Source organism: Quercus lobata, unplaced genomic scaffold (genome assembly GCF_001633185.2).
Source record: "Quercus lobata isolate SW786 unplaced genomic scaffold, ValleyOak3.0 Primary Assembly Scq3eQI_73, whole genome shotgun sequence".
NCBI classification, from domain to species: Eukaryota; Viridiplantae; Streptophyta; class Magnoliopsida; order Fagales; family Fagaceae; genus Quercus; species Quercus lobata.
This window is the reverse complement of record NW_022154703.1, coordinates 639,385-666,200: the sequence shown is the minus strand read 5'-3', so window position 1 is coordinate 666,200 and position 26,816 is coordinate 639,385. Positions and strand designations below refer to the sequence as shown.

At 38.0% G+C, this 26,816-nt stretch overlaps 1 protein-coding gene across 1 annotated transcript; it reads left to right on the top strand.

Annotated features, from left to right (window-relative positions):
* Nucleotides 1-515: 515 nt before the first annotated feature.
* On the top strand, nucleotides 516-2,634 carry LOC115972757 (histidine--tRNA ligase, cytoplasmic-like). The gene is made up of 5 exons (XM_031093016.1): nucleotides 516-602; nucleotides 1,051-1,185; nucleotides 1,518-1,799; nucleotides 2,024-2,119; nucleotides 2,593-2,634. The coding sequence occupies exons 2-5, from the start codon at nucleotides 1,084-1,086 to the stop codon at nucleotides 2,632-2,634; spliced, it is 522 nt and encodes a 173-aa protein (XP_030948876.1). The 5' UTR covers nucleotides 516-602; nucleotides 1,051-1,083.
* The last annotated feature ends 24,182 nt before the right edge of the window (nucleotides 2,635-26,816 follow it).

Below are 26,816 nucleotides of genomic sequence, written 5' to 3'. Positions count from 1 at the left end.
CGCACTCATCTCCTCAGCCTGAGGTCCCTCCACACATCCCAGATGCATCTCCTCAGCCCGAGGTCCGTTCACCCAGCCCACCTTCGCAGCCCGATTTTGATCTCAGTATTGATGACAATGTGACCCCTCCTATACTCCCCGAGACACCCTCTTACCCACCTACCAGCTCTACTGCACCCACTCCTGGCCTCTACTTAGAGCATCATTACCCACCTACCGCATCTTCATCTGACCCTCTGGGACCTCCGGTTGGGATTGACACTGTACAGCCACATACTGATGTACCAAATGAGTATCCCCCTCATCAGCCCTCACCTCCACGAGGTAGACCGCAGTGCACTAGAAGAGCACCCACTTGTGGGACAGGTGGACACAAAATAGGACACCGAGGTAGCTCTATGGTATGATAACATTAATTAGAATTCAAATGCACATATTTTGATTATCACTTTATTCTAATGATAACATTAATTAGAATCTTGATTGCATGCATCTAATGGAATTTGCAACATGATGATGAGCCTAAGGATGATGCCCCGCAGCCTCCTCCCCCGCCCAAACATTACACAAGGGTTAAAAAACACAAAATTGGCGAACCTTGAGTAAGTGCTAAAGTCATAATATTTTAGCATTTTTCTTCTTCTTCTTCTCTTATTCTTCTCATAGTTTTTTAATTTTTTTTCTCGGAATTGTTTATTATCAATTTATCACTAGAGCATTGTCATACTGTATTTTGTCTTTGATATTAGTATTGACTTGTTATGCATGTGTCACTTGTATTGGATGCATGCCTCCTATCCTCATAGATGCTATTTATTGCCATCTGATGGCAGCAATGTCACTAAGTTTGTCTTGGAAGTTGGAACCATTACCTGGTCAACGGTGCTAATTCAATACTACTCATCAAATATTATGGTTTAAGACAATCGATACACATGATTTGATGAAGAATGAGCAAATGAGCAAGGCCTAATTCAAATGAATCGATTTCTTCAAAGTGTGTTCTATAATAATAATTATTAGTTTAATTAATTTCCTTTTCTTCTACAGATAAAATTGAATCATCGGAAGTTACTTGATGGAATGTTGGACATATGTGGAGTGCCACCGCAAAAATTCAGAACCATATGTTCAAGTATTGACAAGTTAGATAAACAACCTTTTGAGCAGATAAAAAAGGAAATGGTAAGAACACTAGTATGCAAATAGTGTTGTCTTACTTGGTTATTATTAATAGGAGCAATAGCCTATCTACTTGTTAGCATTTCATTAATATAAGGATAATTCTGTGATCATCTTTTTGTAAATATGTTGGATTAGTAATTTAGAGCCTAATTTTTACTCTATTGTAATTTTATAGGGAAGCTTGCATATACATTCTTTTTACTTGAGCTTTTCTCTTTGCAATAATATTTATAAATGAAATGTTGGATTAATATTTTAATTGTGTATTCCATTTATATCATTGCATAAATTTTAGTATGTTTAGTTATATATTTCTTGTTAATTATTGTTAGGTGGAGGAGAAGGGCTTATCTGTTCAGACAGCAGATGAAATTGGTACTTTTGTGAAGGAAAGGGGACACCCTTTGGAACTATTATCTAAGCTTAAGCAGCAGGGCAGCAAGTTCTTAGGACACAACGGATCTGCTGATGCACTGAATGACCTAGAGATTTTATTTAAAGCTCTTGAAGTGTCAAAGTGTATTGACAAAGTGGTTTTTGACTTGAGTCTTGCCAGAGGCCTTGATTATTATACTGGAGTCATATCTGAGGCTGTTTTTAAAGGTCGTGCACAGGTAATTTTGTAAGAAGAATCCTTATTTTTCTAAGTTCTGCCTTGGTAGTGGAGATGAGTAAACAAAAATCCATAGCTAACATCAGAAATGATGTAAAATATAAATTTGAAAATTTCATTTTTCAGTTCATTTTCAATAATGGGTGTATGCATTAAAATTGTACCTCCCCCCCACCTCTAAAATAGAAAAAAGCCAACGTAAAATTTCTGGAAACGGTTTGTCAGGATGAGAGATCTTTGTGTGCGACTGAGCGACCTAGGGCAATCTTTGAGCTTGCAATTGCCCAACCAGCACTGGATATGCCGGAGTTATTGTGGAAGGTACATGCAATAGTTTTTCAGTAAATTTTCTGTTACTCATAAAATGCCAAAGAAGTTATTGTTTCTTGATTCTTAATCCTGCTATTCCAGAAATAATGAAAAAGGGGCCCTATTCGATAAATAAATGAAGTTCATTCATTTTTTTTTTTTGTTTTTTTTTTTGTTTTCAAAATTGGGTCTGTTCTGTCTTATAGTCTGATTTATTTTGCCACTTGATATCCCATAATTCTGCGGATGTGATGATCACTTTTTTGGTTACTAGTGTGGCAATTTGACTTGATTGTAAATGCACTTGGCATACTTTTTTAAAGCTTGTTGACTAAATTGATTTTTAGATAATTGGTAATAATACATTTATTCTTTTTCGGCAAAATCTTATTGTTTACTTCTTTTAATTTATAATTTGATTGTGTTTAAATTCCATCACAAATAAAACAAGCTCTATCCCTTGTCTTTCGTTTTCTATGAATCAGGGGTTTTTGACAAAGCCATTAACTACTACCCAACTACAATGACAATCAAATTATGCAAACCCTTACCTGAGATATCAATTTGTTGAGAGGGAAGAGCAGTGAGAGAGGCAGTGTGATGAGTGAGAGTGAGAGGCAATGTGGTGTAGGAGTTATGGGTGAGTGAGAGTTAGTGAGGGTAAGAGTTAGTGAGGCTGAGAGACTCAGTGAGGATACTCTGTTTTTGGGTGAGAAGGCTGTGTAGAATGTTAGAAAGTGTGTTATACGGGCTGAGTGTTAAGAGTGTTCTGTTTTAATAATTTTCCTCAGTAGAACTCGAGTCTATAATACTCGAGTTACTTGCATTTTTACCCACCCTTACATCAACGAACGTGAAGTGCTGTAGCTGTACTTGGTAATTTTATTTTTAGGATCTCGAGTCTTTAAGACTCGAGATCCTTGTATTTTTATTTAATTTATTTAGTACATTTGAAGTTGTGTAGTTATATTTAGTGGATCGCTGTAGCTGTAGTTGGTAATTTTATTTTTAGGATCTCGAGTCTTTAAGACTCGAGATCCTTGTATTTTTATTTAATTTATTTAGTACACTTGAAGTTGTGTAGTTATATTTAGTGGATCTCGAGACTTTAAGACTCGAGATCCAACAATTAAATATTACACAACTTCACCTGCACAAAATAAATTAAATAAATTTGGTTAAATAAAATTTGTTTAAAAATTCAAGGATCTCGAGTCTTTGAGACTTGAGATCCAGGTGGCAAAATTGTCCACGTCAGTCGGAATAAAATAACGGAAAGCGAGTATTTGAAGGTCAAGTTTTTAAGTGGATCTCGATTTTTTAAAACTCGAGATGCTATTTTCTAAAATTGTTTCAAAAGTTGTCTAACTTACTACATAGAAAGGCTGAAGAAGGTTAGTCTGCTCAAAACCTCGTGCATGTTGTGTGGGAAAGATGTTTATGGTTTTTGATTATTTTGTCTTAATCTTGAAGTCACATGTTTTTAAATGTTTGACTTGAACCTTTAGAGAAAGGCATAAATAACCATCTCACCACTGTTCACTAACCAATCATGAATACCTTAGTGCATATCATAAGATTTTGTACTCGAGAAAGTGTAGCACATGCACAAAAAGAACATAAGGTAAAGTCTTAGTTTAAATTGCTTAATACTTAAAATTGGTGTGTACTATTAGGCTTGATGCCAAACTCACATGACTTAAAATTGGTATGTATATTATGAGGCATAAATACAAGAAACTTACATGATTGCAAGCTTATGATCTAGGAGATGTGGGAGTTATATGATGTAACTCTTTAGGTGATTGTCTCTTTTAAATTCTTTATGATGAATTTGTAGACTTTGTGATTGATTGCTATTCACATATCATCTCACATGTATCTCAAGCTTTTGCTAGTTGCACACACTACACAAGTTACTCTTTGCTAAACTTTGTACATGTTATTGTATGTGTTTATGGTCTGACCAACCAAGTTTTGCAAATACTTTGAATTTTGTGCAAAATTAATTTGTTGCTTGAAAATTTGTGGAGAATGCAAGAAATTTTGTTTTTGGGGAATTTGGGCTTAAAATTCTTGTTTTGAAAATCATATAATCTCATACTCATGCATTTTGTTCTTAAATTTCAATGCTTTGAGTTGATTCTGATTGCCTTAAAAAAAAAAAAAAAAAAAAAGAACTATGTTTTTCCTCAAAATTGGTGAGCCTCTGCCCATTTCAATCGATCCATTCTATTTTTTGATCGATCGAAAATTTTTAAAAATGTTTGAGAGAGTCTCTGTCTGTTTCGATCGATCGAGGCTGTTTTTCGATCAATCGAACTTGTTTCAAATTGTTTAAAAAGAGTCTCTATTTGTTTCGATCGATCGAGGCTATTTTTTGATCTATCGAAACTCGTGAAACATGTTTTTTTAAAAGGTCAGTTTGTCCTTTTCAAAAGGACTTTTTCAAAAAAAAATTCAACTTTTCTCTCTCTCCGACTTGGCTAAGGCTCCACCATCGATTTTTTGTCGTTTACCTCCAAGATTTTTGCAAGGTTTTTGTCCTTGAAGGCCGGTAAGTCTCTTTTGCCCATCCTGTTGCATTTTATTTCATGTTTTCATGCATTTTTCATGCATTGTTGTGGGTATTTTCGGCACTTTCTATATATTGGGGTTTTTGATGATTCAAACCTGTTTTGGTGAAATTGATCAATGGGTTTTTGTTCTAGGATGCTATAATGATGATTCTTGTAGTTTAATTTGATCAATTTTGTGGTTTTTGAAAAATTGGAAATTCTAGGGTTTGAAATTGTTCTGATTTGGGGTTTTTGTCTAATTAGGTTAAATTGATGAAATTGGCTTGTCAAATTGATGTATTTGGTCATTATTTTTTGAATTCAATCATGTGTGATGATCAATTCGTTAATATTTTTTCAAATTGATCAAGTGGTTTTCCAAAATTTGGGGTTTTTGTGTTAATACCTCAATGTTCAAGCCAATTTTGTGAATTTGAACTTTTTGGACTTAATTCACTGCATTAGAACATGCATCATATAGATTTTAATTATATATTTTTTTTGTGCTAACATGCAGTCTGCCCTTAGTTTTGTGTTTTGTTCTTTTGCTCTGTGTTTTGGTCCTTATCTTAGCACCATGCCTAGGAAAACTAGAGCCAATAGGACCCCTTCCACTTCCTCTATGTCTCCTTCTAGGGTTGAGGAGTTTAGGAATGATAAGTGCAGAGAGGTCTTTGAGAATTTGAACCGTAAGCGTAAGATTTAGGCTGAGCGAGCTATAGTCTTAGATGAGCTTGATCCGGCCATTAGGGCTAATTTTGAGTCTAGAGATTGGTTGCCTCTCATAGAGATAGATCATCCACCCTCGACCGCCCTGATTAGAAAGTTCTTCTCGAACCTCTCTTGCCACGTCTATGATTCCAACACCCTTGTTAGGAGTTGGATACGAGGTGTAGAGTTCACCATTACCCCTCGGGTAGTGGCTGAGGCTCTTAGGGTTCCGGTTGTTCGGGAGCCTGACTATCCCTATGATGAGTCACCCTCATTAGATGTAGTCATGTCATACATCACTGGGTCATCTATCCAGTGGGGTTCTGATCCTTGGATCACGTTCGTTGAGCTTACCGAGACTGCCTATCTTTTCTTTAGGATAGTGTGTCATTTGTTGTGGCCTATTTCTCACTTCCACACCATCCATTTAGAGCGATGTGTGTTTTTGTATGCCTTTGTTTCTGGAGCATCTATCAGTTTTCCTCACTTGTTCATTCGTTCTTTGAACAAGGTTCATAGGAGTTCTGCCGTAGGGCATGCACTAATTCATCCTATTTTCATTAATAGGATTTTGCTCTTTTTAGGTCTAGATGGTTTTCTGTTTGGTGAGCCTGTTCATGTTGTTGCTCCCATAGGTGCCACCTTTCTTCGTCAGAAGGCTGCTCACTTGCGAGTTGCTCCTTCGCGTCCTAGAGGTGCGTCATCTAGTGGTGTTCTCCCTCCTCCCTCTTCTATAGGTGTTGATGCTGTTGAGACATCGGGTGCTGCTGCTGCTGATGATGATGTTCCTCCATCGACTGCTTCGGATGATTCAGACATACGTCGTACGTTGGATCCTGTCTTGACCGTTCAGGCGGCTCATGGACAGATTTTGGTGGACATGCTCGATGAGATTCGTGCCTTGCGTGCAGAGTTGGTGCAGTTTAGACCACCTCCCTTTTGATGATGGATTTTTGTTTGCCCTTTGGCATTCCTTCACAAAAATGGGGAGTACTTTGTAGAGTTTTTACTTTCAGGGGGAGTACTTTGTGGAGTTTAGATTGTATCTAGGTGCTTCACTTTGTACTTTACATTTTTAGCTCTTGCTATGTTTGATGGGATATTCATGTTAGGGGGAGTTTTATGTTTTGTTGGTACTTTATATGTTTCTTGTTTCAAACTGCTTATTGATTTATATTTATGAGTTATTCATTGATATATGTCTTTATTTATGTGTTGTTTGAAATCAAGAAGTTAATCTGTTTACTTGTATTGTTTCCACGCATGCGGTTATGCATTTTGTTTAGTGTTTCAGGAAATATACAGGTTTATTCAATTGAGCTACTGTCTACACTTGCAACTAATGGATAGTAGTTAGGATTGAATTTGTTTTATGAGCATTATTTTGTAAAGGGCTTTTTATTTTGTAAACTTTGAGCTTCTAGTTGTGTTTTGTCATGGATTGCCAAAGGGGCAGTTCGTTAGGTTCTAAAGTCTTAGGATTTTATGTATTTAGAACTCTAATTTGTATTGTTGACAAACCATGATCAAAATAATGTGTTTAGAAGTGTTTTAGTCTAGCTCAAAGTTGTGCATTTATGTAAAGCTGGAATCGAGTTAAAGCAGGAAAGCATTGTGCCTTTCGGCCTGGCTCGATTGATCGAAGCTCGGGCAGAATGATTTTCTGTAAATTTGTCCAACTCAGCCCTAAGTGATTTAAAACATTTTTAGGGTTTCTTATTTGTCCTAAGTATAAAAGACAAACCCTAGCCACGTTTTAGTATTGCTCATAATTGCGGTTTGTGTAAATCTCTTGTGAGATCTAGAGGAGCTTTCCTTTACACAAACTTAGGGTTTTCAAAGAGAAGATTTATCTACGCCTTGATGATCAATTCCGTTGCTGCCATTGAAGCTTAAAGAAAATACAAGCGGGTGTGCTTGTATCTGGTGGTGAGTCCAAGAAAGAAGGAGTTCGTGGATTCAGAGCTTGCACATTGTCGTGTCAGTAAGTTCTACTAGTTGGTAGCAATAAGAAGTTGAGCGTGGGGGGTTGTAAGTCTTATTGTATGAACTTCGATTCTTTCAAGATAGTGGATTCAAGTTTACCTTGAGGATAGTTAGGTCAAATCCTCCCCAGGTTTTTACCGGTTTGGTTTCCTGGGTGATCATATCTTATGTTATTTATTTTCCGCTGCTTTGCATGATTTGATCTTTATTATTGTGATAACCTAGACTTGTTTAATTGGACTAAGTAACAACTTGGCTAATTACCTAGGTTAAATCTATTATTTAAGGGGTCTAAAAACTATCATAAACAAATATCACTTTCTCTTTGCAATTAGCTGGAGAAAGAGTTTAAATAAGTCAATTAATACCCTGAATTTGGACACGGTTGTATCCAGTTCAAACAAATCTCACTTTCTCTTCACAAGTTTGCTTCACCACAAACCTCAAATGGATAAACATTGCACGGAAAGTAGTTAACAATGAAATTTGATTTTAATTGATCAAAAAACTTAACAGCCCAATGTTTGGATTAGTGCCCTTTAAATCCTATTGTTTGATGCTATATGTAATATTATGTATGACATTATATATGACATGATGTATGACTTAATATTGTAATTAATAAAGCTATTTTATTATTATTTGAAATAATGGTAACATGAATATTCAGACATTATCATATAGTCTATGAGATGCATAGTATGTGATTTATGTGAAAAGTCACAGAAGATATAAATCACAAGTTCTTTGTAAACTCAGAATATAGTTCGTAATTGGTGACGAAATTGAGCGTTTCATCTGCGAAGACTATAACATATCAACTAAGATGATTTGTCTTAATCATGGAAGTGGTGACTTCTAGTTGATATGTTGATATGTTTTAAGAGTTAAGACATATTGAATTGGACCGCTGTGGGATTTATTATTCTCATAACGACTGTCAATTGAATAATAAATCTCACGACTTATATTAACATGAACTCTTAATCTTGAGAGAATAATGGACTTGATCATGGAATGTATGTTGTTTTGATATATCAGGAGTGAGATCTAAAGTAACGGTCAAAACCTTAGTATGTTGAGCAGCCACATTTAATGTTGATGGAACATATATTCTCAAGATAGAATTCATAGTCTCTTAACGGAGATATAAAATATTCCCTTGAGATAAGTTTAATGGGTTCAGTTATTCAGAGAGTTAGGCCTAACCACTTTAGTAAGAAATTACTAAAGTATATATTTATGAAATTGGATTTCATAAATATATGGTGAATAACTTAAAAGGATTAAACTGGGTACTCAAGGATTAAGATATAGTAATCTACAAAGTGGCAGTCTACATTTATGACTTTGTATTACTACGAATATTTTATGAAGGGGTTGCATGTACAATAAAGTCTTGGGATATAATTTATAGATAAGGCCTAGAATGCAACTATATTTATATAATGGTATTAAATATAGTTAATGGTAACTTTGGACTTGTCAAGAGTTGACAGAAAAGTCCAAGGCCCATTGGAGCTAGTGTCTTATTGGTCCATTTTGGTCCCACTCCAAGCCACATACTAGAGCTCAATTGGAAAGGTCCAAAAGGCTAGCCCAATTAGATAATCAGTTATAAAGAGAGAAACATACAGAATTTTGTAACTAACAACTTGCATGAAATGGTGTATGTGAGTGTTGGACACTTTCTAGTTCTCACTTGAACAAATTCACATTACTGATTGAGAGACCACACATCTTGGGCATTAGTGGAATTGGAGTGAAGATTAAAAGTATTTAGAAGTGCTTACAATCTTTGTTTTGAAATTCATCACACCAAGGTACACTCTCTTGTTCTTGTATTCTGAAATTTACATAGTGCATATTATCAATTGCGAATGAAGTAGATCCGTTAATTTTCCGCTGCGTACGTGCATATTTCCATCACCCAAAAGGTTTAATAATGTGCCATAAGCGGCAATCTTGGGTTCAAGTTCAACCCACCAGCAGCTTGACTTTGTTTATCCCAGTGGTTTCACATGCCAACATAAATACTGGTCAAAAGACACATAACCAAAGTCTTTCTAAAATGGGAAAAAATTGCCGAATGCCCTTTTCGGGCAAAAATGGCAGCTCCTTATCCCCTTTCCCAAACTAATTAGAGAAATGCCTCTCTTTTGAAACTCGATTTGTGATAAATCGAGTTAGGCCCTATAACGGCGTTTTTAAGGAGCCTATAGTGACGTTTTTAGGACCTATAGTGGCGTTTTGTAACTCGACCTTTATGAAATCGAGTTATAAGTAAAATAATAATAATAATAAAAAATTGCGTATACGTCACTATAGGTCCTTGAAAACGCCGCTATAGGGCTCTAGAATTTTTTTTTTAAAACTCGATTTATCTCAAATCGAGTTACAAAAGAGGGACATTTCCCTAATTAGTTTGGAAAATGGGGCATTTGCCCATTTTCTCCTTCTAAAATGGGATGGAGGTAAAGACACAGCTTTGAAATATACAAAACCTTTAAAAAGTTAGAAAAAATGGCTCGAACTTTTCACACTTTGGTTTCTATGTATATGCGCCGGGGGGGAATCTGTTTCTTTTAAGTTGTATTATGTGATGTCACAGGTATGAGATAAGAAAAGTAAACAAATATCACTTTCTCTTCGCAATTAGCTGGAAAAAGAGTTTAAATAAGTCAATTAATACCCTGAATTTGGACACGGTTATATCCAGTTCAAACAAATCGTTTAAACGAATCTCACTTTCTCTTCGCAAGTTTGCTTGACCACAAACCTCAAATGGATAAAAATTGCACGGAAAGTAGTTAACAAAGAATTTGATTTTAATTGATCAAAAAACTTAGCAGCCCAAAAGGTTTAATAATCTGCCACAAGCGGAAATCTTGGGTTAAAGTTCAACCCACCAGCGGCTTGACTTTGTTTATACCAATGGTTTCACATGCCAACATAAATACTGGTCAAAAGTCACAGATCCAAAGTCTTTCTAAAATGGGATGGAGGTAAAGACAGCTTTGAAATAGACAAAACCTTAAAAAGTTTGAAAAAATGGCTAAATCTTTTCACACGTTCTTCGAAGTCATTAAAGATGAAAGCTCAAATTTGTGCTAAACCCCACGAGCTTGTTTAGACCCCCAAATAAAAATTACACCTAGATTGCTTTTACTCTAACTTAAACGAAGTACGAAATAATAGTAAATGTGGCAAGCAACCGATAACTCTACTCTAAGCCATATTCATCCAATATCCATAATAAAAGAAAAGTTTAAAGAGTAGGGAAGAGAGATGCAAACACAAGATAATACCGAGACATGTTATCGAAGAGGAAACCGAAGAACTTGGCAAAAAACCTCTCCGGCACCCTCCAAGTGGTAATCGATTCACTAGAGAATAAAGTTGGAGTACACGAATAACAAAAGACCCTCCAAACTTAGTCTACCCAATGTACTTGATTCCTCCAAACTCCTGCTACCAACTGGCTTCTCGGAACCTTGTCTTCTCTAGCTTTCTTAGATCCCGCAATTCAACCCGATTGCATCTACCAATGATTGGCTTCTTCCAATGCTTCCCAGTAGCACCAAAACCTCACTTTACACTCAGATTGGGTGTGGTAAGTGTCTGGGCTATCAACCTCTCAAAGATTTAGAGATGGAGAGGTAGGAGTAGAGGAAAACCACAAGGAAATGTGTAGATAATTGTGGGTATAACAATCTCTAACTCTCAAGTGTATTTTCTAGGGTTCTCTCTCTGAAAAGCACTCCATACAAAATGTGGTTAATGAAGGGGTGTATAGTGTGGGTTAAGACTTGGTAAAACAAAACATGACAAATTAGCCAAACAGAATATTTCACAAGTATTCCACGGGAAGGCCTTACCTTTGAGACACTCACGAAAACTCCAGGCTAGCATGACTCTTCGCCTTCCAATCATGTGCTCTACACATGGCTATTTCGCAGGTTAGCTTCTTGCGAGCTTCTCGCAAAATCCACTTGTTCATCCTTTTAAGTTTGAATCTTCACACTCTCTCACATTCATCTTTACAATTAAAAACCCACAATAGTACAAGGAAATATGATTAAAGAAATTACAATCAAATTTGACATGGAATTAAAGCCAACACAAAATAGTTGTAAATTACAACTTTACAATCTCCCCCTTTGGCTATTCCGTGACAAAACCCCTAAATAGACTCTAGACTTAAACGTGAGTTTGGGAACATAGGCAAAATGACCAAAATGCCCCTGGTCAGCCCTAGGTTTAACCAAAGGTCAAACGAGGTCCAAACTTCCGTAAAACAATGTTTTTCATAGCGTTACACCAAACACGAGCTTCTCAGAGATTTTTAACAAGTTTGACCTAAAGTCAACCCGGGGTGGGCCAAAAAACCCTAATTTTAATCCGGCAGTCAAAATAGTTTGAAACCAATGCCATTGCAAAGATTATCAAATTCTCATTCCAACAACTATTCATGGAATTCAAGTTCAACCCGATCAAAGGAAATTGAGGCTGGCGGCCCTCTAAGGGCCACCACCTCATAATTCATTCCCAGGGCTATAAATTGCCCCAGGCACCCATCAGACCAGAGGAGAGACATTTTTTTGAAATTTTCCCTTCTGCCCAGCTTCTCTCTATGTTTTTTTCTCTCTCCCAAACACTAAAAAACACCCCAAAACACATCATAGTCTCTTGATTCTTTTCTTTTCACCAAGAATGCAAGGTATTGCTTTTGTATCCAATCTTCCTTTCCTTAGTTCTACACTTTGGATTTGGGGTTTAAGGGTGTGGATGTAGCTTTTTATCTATAATCCACACCCCTAATCTTCTAAATCTTTCTCTAGCATTTATCTTGCTATTTTTGCTTGAATAACATGATTTATGACTTTCTTCAGCATGTTTCTTGCTTTATATGTGTTTTTAGCTTAGATTTCTTGGTTGTTATGTTTTATGCCATGTTTTGTGCTTAGATCTATGTTTCTGCATGCTTATATGTTTAGATCTACATGCTTAGGGTTTTTATGCCATGTTTCCTTTGCTTTGTTCCTCTCTTTGCTTTGCGTTGATGTTAGGGTTATGTGCTCACATGTTTAATATCATGTCTATGGTTATGCTTGGCTCGAATCTATGTGTTCGTGTGCTTTTTGCCATGTTTTATGCTTAGATCTACATCTGTACATGCTTATATGCTTGGATCCATGTTCTTCCATGTCTATGTGCTAGCTTTCACATGTTCACACACGTTACCATGCCTATGTCTAGATCTATTTTTTCACATGCTTGAGTGCTCAGATCTATGTTTTCACATATTTGTATGTCTAGATCTATATTTTCACATGCTTATGTGCTTCGATCTATACTCCACTTGCTTTACGCTATCTTCCAGGTGCTTGTGTGCTCCATGCCATGTTTGTGTGCCTAGACCTAGGCTCTGTTTGTCATGCCATGTGCTATTGTAGCCCTTTCGTCGCTTTATCTTTCTTTCTTATGTTTTGGCCTATTGGTTAGGAACCGATCTAGACCTTGTGGTCTTTGTCATCGTCCATACACCTTGGCCCATATCGAAGGGTTTGGATCACCCTTTTTTGCATGTCTATGCTTGCTTTCTTCTATGCTTTATCTTTTGTGCTAGCCTGTCTTGTTCTAGGCTTTGCCATGTTTAACGCCCTCCGCGGGCTTGTGTTTGTGTGGTTATATCTGATGCCCACGAGGTCTTGTTCGGGTGTAACCACTTGGTATGTGTCTCCAAATGCCGAGTCGCTCCATGCGATGATGTGCTTACCATGCTTGTTTGTGTCACCCGTTGGCTTTCTATGCATCTTTGTACGCTTGCTTACATGTCCATGCATGAGTCTTGCTTGCTAGTGTGTTGCCCATGCTTTAACACAATGAAGCTCTGGACACCCGATCCAAACCTACATTTGTCCCTTGCGGACACCACCTTTGTTTGTTTCCTTGTTTTTTTTTTTTTCCTGCTTGTTTGTTTGCTAGCTTTCTTTCCTTTGTCACATGCTATGCTTGCCATATCTGTCTAGCTTATTCACTTTGTGAGCTCTTGCTACTATCTGCACATTTTCCTTCCATTGCTTGTCTGTTGGTTTTCTTGTCTTTGCCTTTGCATGTACACACATGGAGCAAGGACACATGAAGCCAGAGCGCAATCTCCTAGGCTCAAGCAAAAAGGGCACTGATGCAAGCATGTGGCCGAGCCAAGCGACTGCAATCAGTAGGTTTAGGGTTTAGCTTTTTTCCCTTTGGTTATGCACTCTTTTAAACCCCTTCCTTCCTCTTCCCTTTCTCTCTTAGATGGTTTGTATTAGGTATATCATGTCGTGTACCATTCGTCCTCATCTTTAGAGTATGACGACCCCTATTTACTTTCTTGCACCTATATTTTGGGCCATGTTCTAGGGATGTAGGCATTTCCTTTCCTACTCTGTGTGTTAGCATTGTGCATGATGTATGTATATATATACCTGTTCACCCTTTCCGGTGTGATTGTTATAGTTCGTGTCACCTAAGGCTAGCAATACCTAATTTCCGCCGCGAAAGTAAGGTGACTTGTCGCCAGATCATCCCCGTTGAAATCTTGCTCGTTGCTCCAAAACCTTAGGAAAGCATAGATTGGGACCATACCCATTCAAAAGTCAAATCTCAAAGCCCTTATGCATGCAAAGCCCCGAAAGCCAATGCCAAAATCCTGTTTTTACTACCAATCTTCAAAAATTAAGGTTTTATCAAAACAAAGGACTATCCTTAGACAGGTGTTGTGGGGTGCCTAACACCTTCCCCACACGTAACCAAACTTCCGGACCTAAGAATCAAGATTTTTTGCCATCCACATTAGATTAAGAAAAATGCCATTTTTCTTAACCTAGAATCGGTAATAAAATCAACTAGAAATAGGTGACCAACCACACCTTAGAAAAACCTAATGATTGGTGGTGACTCCACTTACCTTTGGTAATTCCTTAAAAATTTGGCCCAGATTCCTGCCATAAAGCCAAAGGTAAACCTACCTTCCCCCACTGAGAGAAAGAGCACCTGAAGCTCCACGCAAACATACACACATCATCACCATTTTGACAAAGGCCCTCCAATGGGACCCCGCATGTGCGGGAGTTGTTGCCACGGCAGGTGGTCGAATGAAGGCACAACAGTGGCAATTTTTAGCTTAGTCCGATCAAGGCCAGGCATCGACAGACTGGCGACTTCACTGGGGATCAATGGGAGTTTAGCCTTTAGAGCTTTTGATAAAACCATAATATTTGGAAATTGGCTTTCAAAAACACCAAAATTGGCATTGGCCTTTGGGGCCTTCCTTTTGAAAAAGACTTCTGCTATATCCTAGTAGAATATTTTCAAAAGAGCAACAAATCTTTTTCCAAAAACAAATCCTTTTTCAAAAGGGAGGCTTTAAGATATTTTCACATGGGCTTTTATCGCTTTCCTCACATGCTTTACAGCTTTCCTCACATGTTTTACTGCTTTCCTCACATGCTTTATCGCTTTCCTCACATGCAAACATAGGGTAGCAAAATTTAATTTCTGCTTCACCTTTATCTGCTTTCCATATATATTTGCTATGCTTTGAAAAAGTCTTTCCCCTTCATTAAGGATTGCATGAAATATACACCCTTTTTGAGCTGAACTTGGGCTCCACACTACTAGCATAGTCACATCTCTTTGGGGATTTCATCACCACACCTACAGATGCCCAGACACACACATCGGCAGTGTTACCCATAGTTAGAGTCAGGGCTGATGTTGTAGGCACTTCTGGGTCCATGGGTGGACAAGAGTAGCTGAAAAGGTCCCTTCGATCCTTCCTACCGCATAACTTCCATAAAGGGAGGGGTATGGCGATTGAGTACCCTAGGACAGGAACCACCTACCAGTTAAGCCTTTACATATAGTTGGCCTAGTTATGTCAATCCCATGAGGACTAGATTAAGCTCAAAGCCCATCAGGACTAGGCGAAACCTAAAGAGTGAACATCCAAGCCTAGGAAAGGATACCCTTATAGGGCTAGAGGTCAAGGGAAAGTGTCTTGTAACAGGTATGCCCTTTTTGCTTGCGTTAAAGAAATTGTGCTCTACTCCAAGTTCTTTCTATCCTACTCACACAGCATCCATAATTAAACACCTAAGAAAAGCAACCCCGTTGCTTGTACATGTTATATCACACCCTATCCCTAAGGTTCACAACCCTACAAGGGTACTCATGCATACACTAATTGGTTCTGCCACCTAATTATGCAAAGTTAAAATTTGTGGCAAGTAACCGAAACTCCATTCAAAGGAGAGGTGCTGTCGGAAAACTATAAATAATCCCAAGACATCACGAGTCCAAGATTTCTCCCAAAGAAAAGATCCAAAACAAGATTGCTAGGAGGCCAAGCTCCCCCAAGAGATACAAAGGTCCGAGAGATCCATGCTTTCCAAATTACCAAGAGATCCAAATTGCCAAGATGTCAAAGTTGCCAAAGGTCCTAGATGTCGAGAATCCAAGGGCTCCCCAAAGAGATCTAAAGGTCCTAGAGATCCATGTTGTCCAAATTATCAAGAGATCCATGTTGTCCAACTTATCAAGAGATCCAAGTGTCCAAGAGCTTCCTCGAGAAGTCCACATTCTCAAAAGCCGAGTTCTTTCTCATAGTTGCATTTCTTGTATTATAAAAGGCCCATTATTGCAATCAATGAACCCAACATTGTAAAAGCAAGTTTTGTACAAGCATGTAATCAAAAGAGGGTTTGTCCCACATTGTTAAGCGTATCATGAAAGTTTTGGTTACTTGCCAATTTTGTGCACTAATCTCGCATCATAGTAGAAACTCATCACAATAAATACCCGAGCAAGGGTGCAAAGCCAAATTTTTATGAAAATGGTAGGTGCGTTAAATAGCAAGAGAATAAACTAACTTGATTTTGGTTTTGTGTTTCCACTTTGTCAAATGCACCCCGTTTCTTTCACTTCCCACTCTCTCAGGATTAAAAGATTGCTAAAAAGAAACAGTCTAAGCTACCACCACATCGAGATCCCATCATCACTAGGTCCCGTGCAAGAGAGATGTCTACCAGTGGACCTTTGACTTCTGAAGTGGATCTTGTTGAGTTCGCTCAAATGAAAGAGCAAATCTCAAAATTGATTCGCATGGTGCAACAGCTAGCTGTAAGAGGAGGAAAAAACTCTTCCGGTCATAGCCAAGAAGGTCCCCAAACTAAGAATGAAAATCAGCCTCCGCTAGTACAGGAACAGGGCCACTATGTATCGCCCCAGGGCAACGACCAAGAAACAGATCTTTCAAGGGATAAGACTCTTGAATCCGGGTATGGCTATGTCAAGAGCCAAGTGGAAACTCTAGCTGAGAAGCTTCCTATCATAGAGGGCTCCAGTGTCCATGGAATCGTTGATCTAGACAGTTTGACCAACTTCCCTCAGGTCATTATGCCTCCCAAGTTTAAGGCACTAGAGTTCGTTAAGTATGATGGTACAAGAGACCCTTGCGTACACTTGCGCATGTTCTGTAGAAAAATGGCTCCCTATGGGGATAATCACCTTCTGTTATGCCAGATTTTCCCTAATAGCTTGACCAGCCCCATGGCCATGTGGTATGTGAGATTGGAAAAGACCTCTAGCTGGAGGGAAATGGCCAACTCTTTCTTAGAGTACTATCGGTTCAACACTGAGATAGCTCTCGACTACATCATTCTTTAGAGGACAGAAAAGAAGAGCGGGGAATCCTTTCGAGAATATGCCTAGAGGTGGCAAGAGCTTGCCACACAAGTGCAACCTCCCATGATGGAAAATGAGATGATCAAGTGGTTCATTGACAACCTCAAGCCTCCTTACTATGAGAAGATGATCAGCACTCAAGTCATTCATTTCTCTAGCCTCATCCCTATTGGGGAGCACATTGACAAGGGTATCAGAAGTAAGAAGATCATGGGTGCTGAGTCTTTGAGTTCCATGGTTGAACAACAAGTCAAGAGAATGACTGGTCGCAAGACCAAGGAAGCCGATGTTCATATGGTTGATAATGCATTAGAAAGACCTAAGGGTGTCGCTCCCACCTATACTGCCTCAATTGCTAGGCCTTATCAGCAACAAAATCAGTCTGCTCAAGCACCTAATCGAGCCTTTAATCAAAAAGGGAGGCTAGACCCACCTCATCCCTTTAGGAGGGAAAACCAGAAGTACATTCTGTTACTCATGCCCATGGCAGATCTCTACGCTTACCTGCTGGAAAGGAAGTTAGTGACCCCACTGTTTCAGAGGCCCAGAGAAGGTCCCCTTTCACCAGGATTTGATCCATCCAAGAAGTGCAAACACCATTTTGGGGCCGAGGGGCACATCCTGGAAGAATGTCATTAGTTGAGAGACTGTGTCCAAGATCTCATAGACAACAAGTTGATACAAATCGGTAATGCCGCTACTCCGAATATCGTCACCAACCCTTTGCCTCCCCATCAAGAAGGGAATGTGAATGCCATCATCACAGTGGAAGAAAGGGTTCCGGATTTCTCCTCACTGTCATTCCCATGGAAGGCTATGCTTCGAGCCTTGGTCCAGGAGAGCCACCTTGATCTTAAAGGAATGGGAACCCCAGGATTTGATTGGGGAATCTGCTCTTCTATGATAATGAAGACAGCCATGCCCTATTTGATTGTAAAGTGCTCCGAGCACAAGTAAAAAGTTTGGCCGAACGCGGTATCATTTGGATGGAAAGGGAACTGGTGCGAAGAGGTGATTGTATGGCCACTAGCTTATGTCCCCCAACCGTCTAGTCAGAAGTTAGCTGTAATGCTGTATCAGTTGGGTCAAGGAAATATTGGTACGAGTATTTACTAAAACGCCTCAGCCAGGTTGCTCTAGCACCGTCCTCTTCCATAGTCATTGAGGAGATCATAGAGTCACTTGTAGATTCAAGATCAACAAATTTAGGGAAAGGGCAAGCCCTACCTACCATTAGAGGATTCATTCCTCTAGTTCTTGCATTGCCGGCGGTCACAAGGCCAGCTTCACCATCAATTTAGGAGGGAACCTTTGTTGTTCTTGCTATCCAAGGTTTCGACCCTCTTATTTTGCTGAAGTCTGCCTCAAAAATCTTTGGGGTATTTGGCTCAAAGGCCCTTAAAGCCATTCTGCCAAGCCCGGTGGTCATTAATCCGAAGACATTCTCTATAGTGCCCAATTTGTAGACTCAAGAGGGTGTTATTATTCGCATGCTGAAGCCATTTCCTTATGAAGATAGTCATCATGTCCCTTGGAAATACGATGTGTCCCTGATCTCCACTCGAACCAAAAAAGAAGAGGTCTGTTCCAACATCTTTTTAGGTCTATCTGGGCTCACTAGGAGTGGCCGCTGCTATACTCCTGAAGAGTTAGAAAAGAGAAGGAAAGAGATTGGCAAGGGTACCGTCGAACCCTTCAAGGACAGGGTCACAACCAAAGAAGCCGAGGAGTTCTTGAAAGTTATCGAAAACTCAGAGTATAGTGTGATTTAGTAGCTAAACAAGTCGCGCTAGCTTAGATCTCCATCTTGGCATTATTGCTATCCTCTGAGGTCCATCACAATGCTCTCTTGAATGTCTTGAAGGAAACATGTGTTCCCATAAGTGCTACAAAATCCACCTTTAAAGGTATGGTTTCAACAATGTTGGTCACCAACCATATTTCCTTTACAGATGATGAACTACCACTAGAAGGCAGAGACCATACTTTGCCTATACACATTATAGTAAAGTGTGAAGACATGATTGTCACCAGAGTGCTGATTGACAATGGGTTGGCCCCAAATGTTTGCCCAATGTCCACTTTGGAGCATTTAAATGTGGATTCCTCTCTTATTTGCCCTACCACTATGATCAATAGAGCTTTTGATGGTACTCTCAAAGAGGTGCAAGGCAAGATCGAGTTAGCTATTGCAGTTGGCCCCATGTTTTTCACAGTAAACTTCCAAGTCATTAAGGTGGATTCCGCTTACAATATGCTCCTAGGGGGGCCTTGGCAACACGCCGTAGGCGCAGTTGCTTCTACCCTTCATCGAAGACTCAAGTTCCCATCCGAAGATCTGATGGTCACTATTATAGCTAAAGAACCCCTAACTTTCTTCAAGGAGACTTCTGTCCCCTACATTGGTGCTAATGCCTTTCCGGAGGCAACTTTTCATAGTTTTTAAGCTAGTCTCTATGATTTTCAGAGCTTTAGAACTCGAGTCAGCATGGCTCTCTGCTACTTTAATGGTTGCCACGGAGATGCTTAAATTTGGCTATCAGATAGGCCAAGGCCTCGGTGCCGTAGGACATAGGAAGGCTTCTTTGATCAAACTCCCAGACAAGAAGGAGGTTTCGGTCTAGGCTACAGCCCTTCCGATGAAGAACTTTTTCAAGCTTCCAGGGGAAAGAAAAGGAAGTGCATTGGCCAAGGGATGTCTATTCTCTACAACAGGGTCACTTTTCTAGCTGTAGCCGAGGTCATCAAATCAAAAGTAGTGCAAGAATCGTGTGAGGAAGAATAAGACTTGGCTTGCCTCATCAGTCTTTATCTAGAGGAATTCTCAGTGAACGCCGTCATATCCCCAAGGGATGATCTAACTGCCACTATTAGGCCCTATGTGTCAAGCGAGACGGTAGGCCATTTGACCACCGAGCCCTGTTGATTCAAGAGCTTAAAGATATACAAGCAGGAGTGCTTGTACTAGCTGTGAATCCAAGAAAGAAGTAGTTCATGGACTCGGAGCTGTCACGTGCTCGTGGTAGTAAGTTTCCTACTCGAGGTAGCAATAGGATGTTAGTGGTCTAAATCGCTATTGTGTAAACTTCAATTCTTTCATAGTGGATTTGTTTTACCTTGAGGATAGCTAGGTTAAATCCTCCCCAGGTTTTTTACCAGTTTGGTTTTCTTGAGTTATCATATTGTTGTGTTCTTTATTTTCTGCACTTTACAATAATATGATATATTTGTGTTAACCTAGATTTGATATTTTGACTAAGTAATCACTTTACTAATTAACTAGGTTAATCTGGTTGTATTTTAAGGGGTCTAAAAACATACAAAGATAGCTTCACGTCTACACCTGTACATGAAGTGGATATTATGGCTGTGCAATGGAGCTAATAAGTAATATTAACCCATTATGTCATTAAAAAACTAAATAAAATAATAGCTTTTAGTTTCACTCTTGGAGAGGAGGGGCCCAAACATAATGGACTGATACATTTACCTACTAATGTTATTTTTTTTTTTGGGGCAGGGGCTTCCCTTGCCTCCGCCCCTGATGCAGACGAAGGTTGCCGACGATACAACCATTGCTATTAATTCCCTTCTCTCTTCTTTTATTATTATTATTATTATTATTGGCTTTTGATTATTTACTACATAACCTTTAAAAATTGATTTAGCACCAATTAGGGGGAAAAAAGTAATTTTGAAATTCATTTAATATGTCATATTCATTACTATGGCATTTTGAAAAAATAATGTATTAAATTTTGAGTGAACAATGAAAGTTTTACCATAATCAGTCACTAGATATGAATAAGAGAGTATTGAATATATATAGTGAGCTACAAAAATGGTTAAATATGACTTTGTTAGGATCTCATTATGACCTTAACATGTAAATGGACCTTTATAGGCCTTTAAAATATTTTTCATACCACCAATCTATAACCAATGCCCTAGTTGATGCTATACATTTGACCCATTATAAGGGAAAAGGATTGCAATAGCTAAATGAAAACCATCATGCTAGACTTGTCTTTTAAACAGAGCCAAAAAAGATCAATGTTGTTGTTGTTGTTTTTTTTTTTTTTTTTTTTTTTTTTTTTTTTTTTTTTTGAATCATCTGTTGGGAAATATAGACCCCGGTTGATAAAATTAACAATTTCAAACTCAAGTTGTTAATTAGATTTATTATGAATAAAACTTGTTAAAACAAACAAACATCAATATCATGTCAAAATCATGTAGCGGAATAAAATAAATAAAACAAGATATGATGACCCAGGAAAACCAATGAAACAAACTAGTTTCACAGTAAAAACCCTGGGAGGAAACCTTCCCAAAAAGCAATCACTACAGTAAAGAGAAGTTTCAGATCTAGTACAAAACCTTTGTCCCTAGACTCTATAATACCTGTAGATGAACTCACAGCAGAAACCTTCTACTGCTTCAGAACCTCTGAACTCTTCAATATATGAACACCACCCTTTTTAATGCATGGATCCCAGTACGTGACTAACTCCTTTGCACGAATCCCAGTACATGACTCACTCACCAACTTGAAGAAGATGTTGGCTACAAAGTTCTTCACTTCATCAACAATGAAGATCAAGAAGCACTTCGTTACAAAACCAAGGCGCAAAGACGCAATAGCTTCTTTCAGAAAGAATAAGGCATCAGTCACCTTTTGCATATGTTCTCCCTGTATTCTCTCATGTGACGGCCTCTAAAATAAGCCCTATGTTAGGTTCTAAAGACTTAGATTTTTATGTATTTAGAACTTTAATATGTATTGTTGGCAAACCATGATCAAAACAATATGTTTAGTAGTGTTTAGTCTTGCTCAAAGTTGTATGTTTTATGTAAAGTTGGAATCGAGCTGATGCAGAAGTTACTATGCATTTCGGCCTGGCTTGATCGATCGATCGAAGCTTAGGCTCGATCGATCGAATCTCGGGTAGAATGCGTTTTTCTACAGATTTCCAACTTAGCCCTAGTTTGTTTAAGACGTTTAGGGTTTTCTAATTTTTCCTAAGTATAAAAGGCAAACCCTAGCCACGTTTTAGTATTGCTCATATTGCTGTTTGTGTAAATCTCTTGTGAGATCTAGAGGAGCTTTCCTTTACACAAACTTAAGGTTTTCAAGGAGGAGATATTATCTACACCTTGATGATCAACTTAGTTGCTACCATTGAAGCTTAAGAAACAGAAGCATGTGTGCTTGTATTTGGTGGTGAATCCAAGAAAGAAGGAGTCCGTGGATTCGGAGCTTGCACGTGGTCATGTTAATAAATTCTACTAGTTGGCAGCAATAAGAAGTAGAGCATGGGGGCTCGTAAGTCTTATTGTATGAATTTCGATTCTTACAAGATACTGGATTCAGGTTTACCTTGAGGATAACTAGGTTAAATCCTCCCCAGGTTTTTACCAGTTTGGTTTCCTGGGTGATCATATCTTTGTGTTATTTATCTTTCCGCTGATATGCATGATATAATTGTTTGATTGTGATAACCTAGATTTGGAATTTGGACTAAGTAACAACTTGGCTAATTACCTAGGTTAATCCAATTGTGTTTTTAAGGGGTCTAAAAACTATCAAATGGTATCAGAGCGGGTTGCTCTCTTGTTGTTGATCTTTTTATCACTGGGTTGATTCTTGACCCCTGTTGTCATGGAACACGAACACTCTTTTGTTATTCCTCCTCACTTTGATGGGAACAATTATGCTTATTGGAAAGTAAGGATGAAAGCATTCTTGAAATCAATTGATGAGAGAGTCTGGAACTCCGTTGAATACAGATGGGAGAAGCCCACTACTCCTGTTAGTGAGTGGCAAATTTCTCAAAAAGAAGCAGCCATGTTCAATAGCAAGGCTATGAATGCTATCTTTAATGCTGTTTCTATGGAGGAATTTAAGAGAATCTCTAATGTTGAGGTTGCTCATACTACTTGGAATATCCTCCAGACTGTGCATGAAGGCATAAAGGCTGTCAAAATCAATAAATTGCAGCAATTGACTTCAAAATTTGAAAGCTTTAGGATGTCTGATGATGAATCTTTTGATGAATTTTATGCTAAATTGAATGATATTTTTAATTCTACTTTTAACTTGGGTGAAATCTATGATCAACCTAAAATTGATGGAAGATTCTTAGATCTTTAACTGAAGACTTTAGACCCAAGGTGACTGCCATTACTGAGAGCAAGGATGTGGACTCCATCCCTGTTGATGAGCTTGTAGGATCTCTTCAATCCTATGAGTTGTACCTACCCAAAACTAACAAATCCAAATCAATGGCACTTAAGTCAGTTGATGATGTTGAGGTTGGTGGATTTGATGAAGAGCTCTCTGCTACAGAGATTGCTTACCTTGCCAAGAATTTTAGAAACTTTCTCAGGAATAGTAACAGAAAGGCAAGAGGCACGAACACTGCTGAACCTAGAAACTTCAGGAAGAATGATCCCACTAAGGTTAACAATAATGATAACCCTAGAAAAAAGTAGGTCAATCTTCTAATAATTCTATGAGTCCTCAGTGTTTTAGATATCAAGGGTTTGGTCACATGAAATCTGAATGTCCTACCTATTTGAAGTCTAAGGGTAAGGCTATGGCTGTAACCCTTAGTGATGATGAAGTTTCTGATGATAAGTCTGATTGTGACGAGGATGGAAACTTCATTGCTTTCACTGCTACTACTGTAGTCAATGAGAGCATATCTGCTAAAAAGAACCCTTTTGATGGGGAATTCTCTGAAGATGCAGATCTTCAAGAGGCCTACAATAAACTTTGCAAAGTTGCTACAAAGGATGCTATGAATGTTGAACTTGGCCTGAAGAAAATTGAATCTCTTGAGCTTGATAAGAAAAATTTGCTTGTAAAACTGTTTGATGCTAATGAACTTTTGAACAATGTGAAAACTGAGAATATGCTATTGCTTGATAAAGTTAAATCTTTGGAACTTGATTTATCTGTTGCTAGATCTAATAATTCTAAACTTGATCAAATGCTGAGTGTTCAAAAGTCTCCTTCTGACAAATCTGGATTAGGTTTTGTTGAGAGCATCTCTGTGTCTGCTCCCCATTCCACAAACTTTGTCCCTTCATCTTCTTCTGAACCTTCTGTGAGTGAGATTGGTTGTGAAACTATCAAACCCCCTGTGAGTGAGGTTGTCAAACCCATAGAAGTTTCACCATCTAGGAAGATTAGGGTTGATCTGAAAGAGTCTAAACCTAAGAAGCCTACCTTGTCTAAGGACAAGTCACATGATAAACCTGCATGGGTTTGTCATTTTTGTGGAAAGTCTGGACACATTCGCCCAAACTGTTACAAGCTACAAGCTGCAAAGAGAGCAAACAAACCAAAAGTACCTATGCCTCAAGTATAAGATCCTATGGTACTCATTGGTGAATTGGTAAAGGCTTTAAACCTTTATTCTAATCCTGGAGTTAGTAATCATTCCCATGTGAATAAGAACTCCAATGCTCATGGTGCATCTAAAAGGTTTTGGATGCAAAAGACTCGAACTAATTGAGTCTTTTTGACATGGTTCTTGTGCTTCATTACTCTACCCTTTGTGACCATTGTTCTTTGGTTCTGTGTTTTTTTCTAGGATTTGCATTGCATAACATTCATGCATTTCATTCTAGGTTTTTTTTTTTTTTTTTTTTTTTTTTTTTTTTTTTAAAAAAGGGAAAAGGGGAAGAAAAAGGAAGCAAATTGTGTTTTGCACTAGCTTCTTGGTTTTTGAGAACAAGGTTGGTCAATTTATTTTCACATAACATGTCTTTTGTACCTTGTTTAGCCTTGATGAGCTTACCTATTGCACTTTACTAGTTGAAGCTTTGTAGTGCATGTTGTGTGGGAAAGATGTTTATGGTTTTGATAACTTTGTCTTGATCTTGAAGTCACATGTTTTTTTAACTGTCGGACTTGAACTTTTAAAGAAAGGCATAAATAACTATCTCACCACTGTTCACTAGCCAATCATGAACACCTTAGTGCATATCGTAAGATTTTGTGCTCAAGAAAGTGTAGCACATGCACAAAAAGAACATAAGGTGTAGCCTCGGTTTAATTGCTTAATGCTTAAAATTGGTGTGTACTATTAGGCTTGATGCCAAATCACATAATTAAAATTGGTGTGTACATCCTGGCTTTTTAATAAGTTTCTGAATAAATTAAAATTGGTATGTATATTATGAGGCAAATTTCAAGAAACTTACATAATTCCAAGCTTATGATCTAGGAGATGTGGGAGTTATATGATGTAACTCTTTAGGTGATAGTTTCTTTTAAATTCTATGTGATGAATTTTGTAGACTTTGTGATTGATTGCTATTTACATATCACCTCACATGTATCTCAAGTTTTTACTAGTTGCACACACTGCATGAGTTACTCTTTGCTAAATATTGTACATGTTATTATGTGTGTTTTTGGTCTGACCAACAAAGTTTGCAAATACTTTGAATTTTGTGTAAAATTGATTTGATGCTTGAAAATTTATGGAGAATGTAAGAAATTTTAAATTTGGGAAATTTGGGCTTCAATTCTTGTTTTTGAAAATCATATCATCACATACTCATGCATTTTGTTTCTCAATTCCAATGCTTTGGGATGTTTCTAAAAGTTTTTCAAAAACTATGTTTATTTCTCAAAAATTTGTGTGTCTCTGTCTGTTTCGATTGATCGAGTCTGTTTTTCGATCAATCGAAATTGGTTTTAAAAATTTCTGTGAGCCTCTGTTTGTTTCGATTGATCGAACTTAATATTTCGATCAATCGAAAATCGTATGGGAAGTTTTTTTAAAACTGAGTTTCAGATTAGACAAACACTTTTTCAAAAAGTTCTTTGCTTTTTCTCTCTCCGTACGACTCAGTCAAGGCTCACTCACAAATTTTTGTCGTTTTCGACCATTCTTTTTACAAGGTTTTCCTCTCCCAAGGCCGGTAAGACCTTTATACCCTTCCCTTTGCATTTATTTTCATGTTTTCATGCATAAACTCATGCATTTTTGTGGGATTTTCGGACCTTTTCAAAATTGGGATTTTTGTTGAATCAAGCTTCTTTTTATGAAATTGATCATTGGGTTTTGTTCCAATATTGTTATAATCATGTTATATGATGGTTAATTTGATCAATTTGGGGCTTTGTGATAAATTGAAAATTCTAGGGCTTGTATTGAACCCGAATTGGGGCTTTTTGTTCAAATTGGTTCAATTGATGAAATTGGCTTGTTGAATTGATGTAATTGGTCATTATTTTCTGAAATCTATCTTGTATGATGATCAATTTGTCAATTTCTTTCAAATTGATCAAGTGGTTTTTTCAAAATTTTGGGGTTTTTGTTAAAAACTCTATGCTCAAGCCAAATTTGTGAACATGAACTTAATTTGAACTTAATTGCACTGCATTAGGTCATGCATCACTACATTTGTTCATGCATCATATAGATTTTTGTTCTATATTTTTTTTGTTCTAACTTGCTGTCTGCCCTTGGTTTTTTGTTTTTTTTTTTTTGCTTTGTGTCTTTGTCCTTATCCTAGCACTATGCCTAGGAAAACTAGAGCTCATAGTACCCCCTCCACTTCCTCTGAGTCTCCCTCTAGGAGTGAGGTGTTTAGAAATGACAAAAGCAAAGAGGCCTTTGAGAAACTGAACAGTAAGCGTAAGATTTGGGCTGAGCATTCTATGATTTTAGATGAGATTGATCTGGCCATTAGGGCTAACT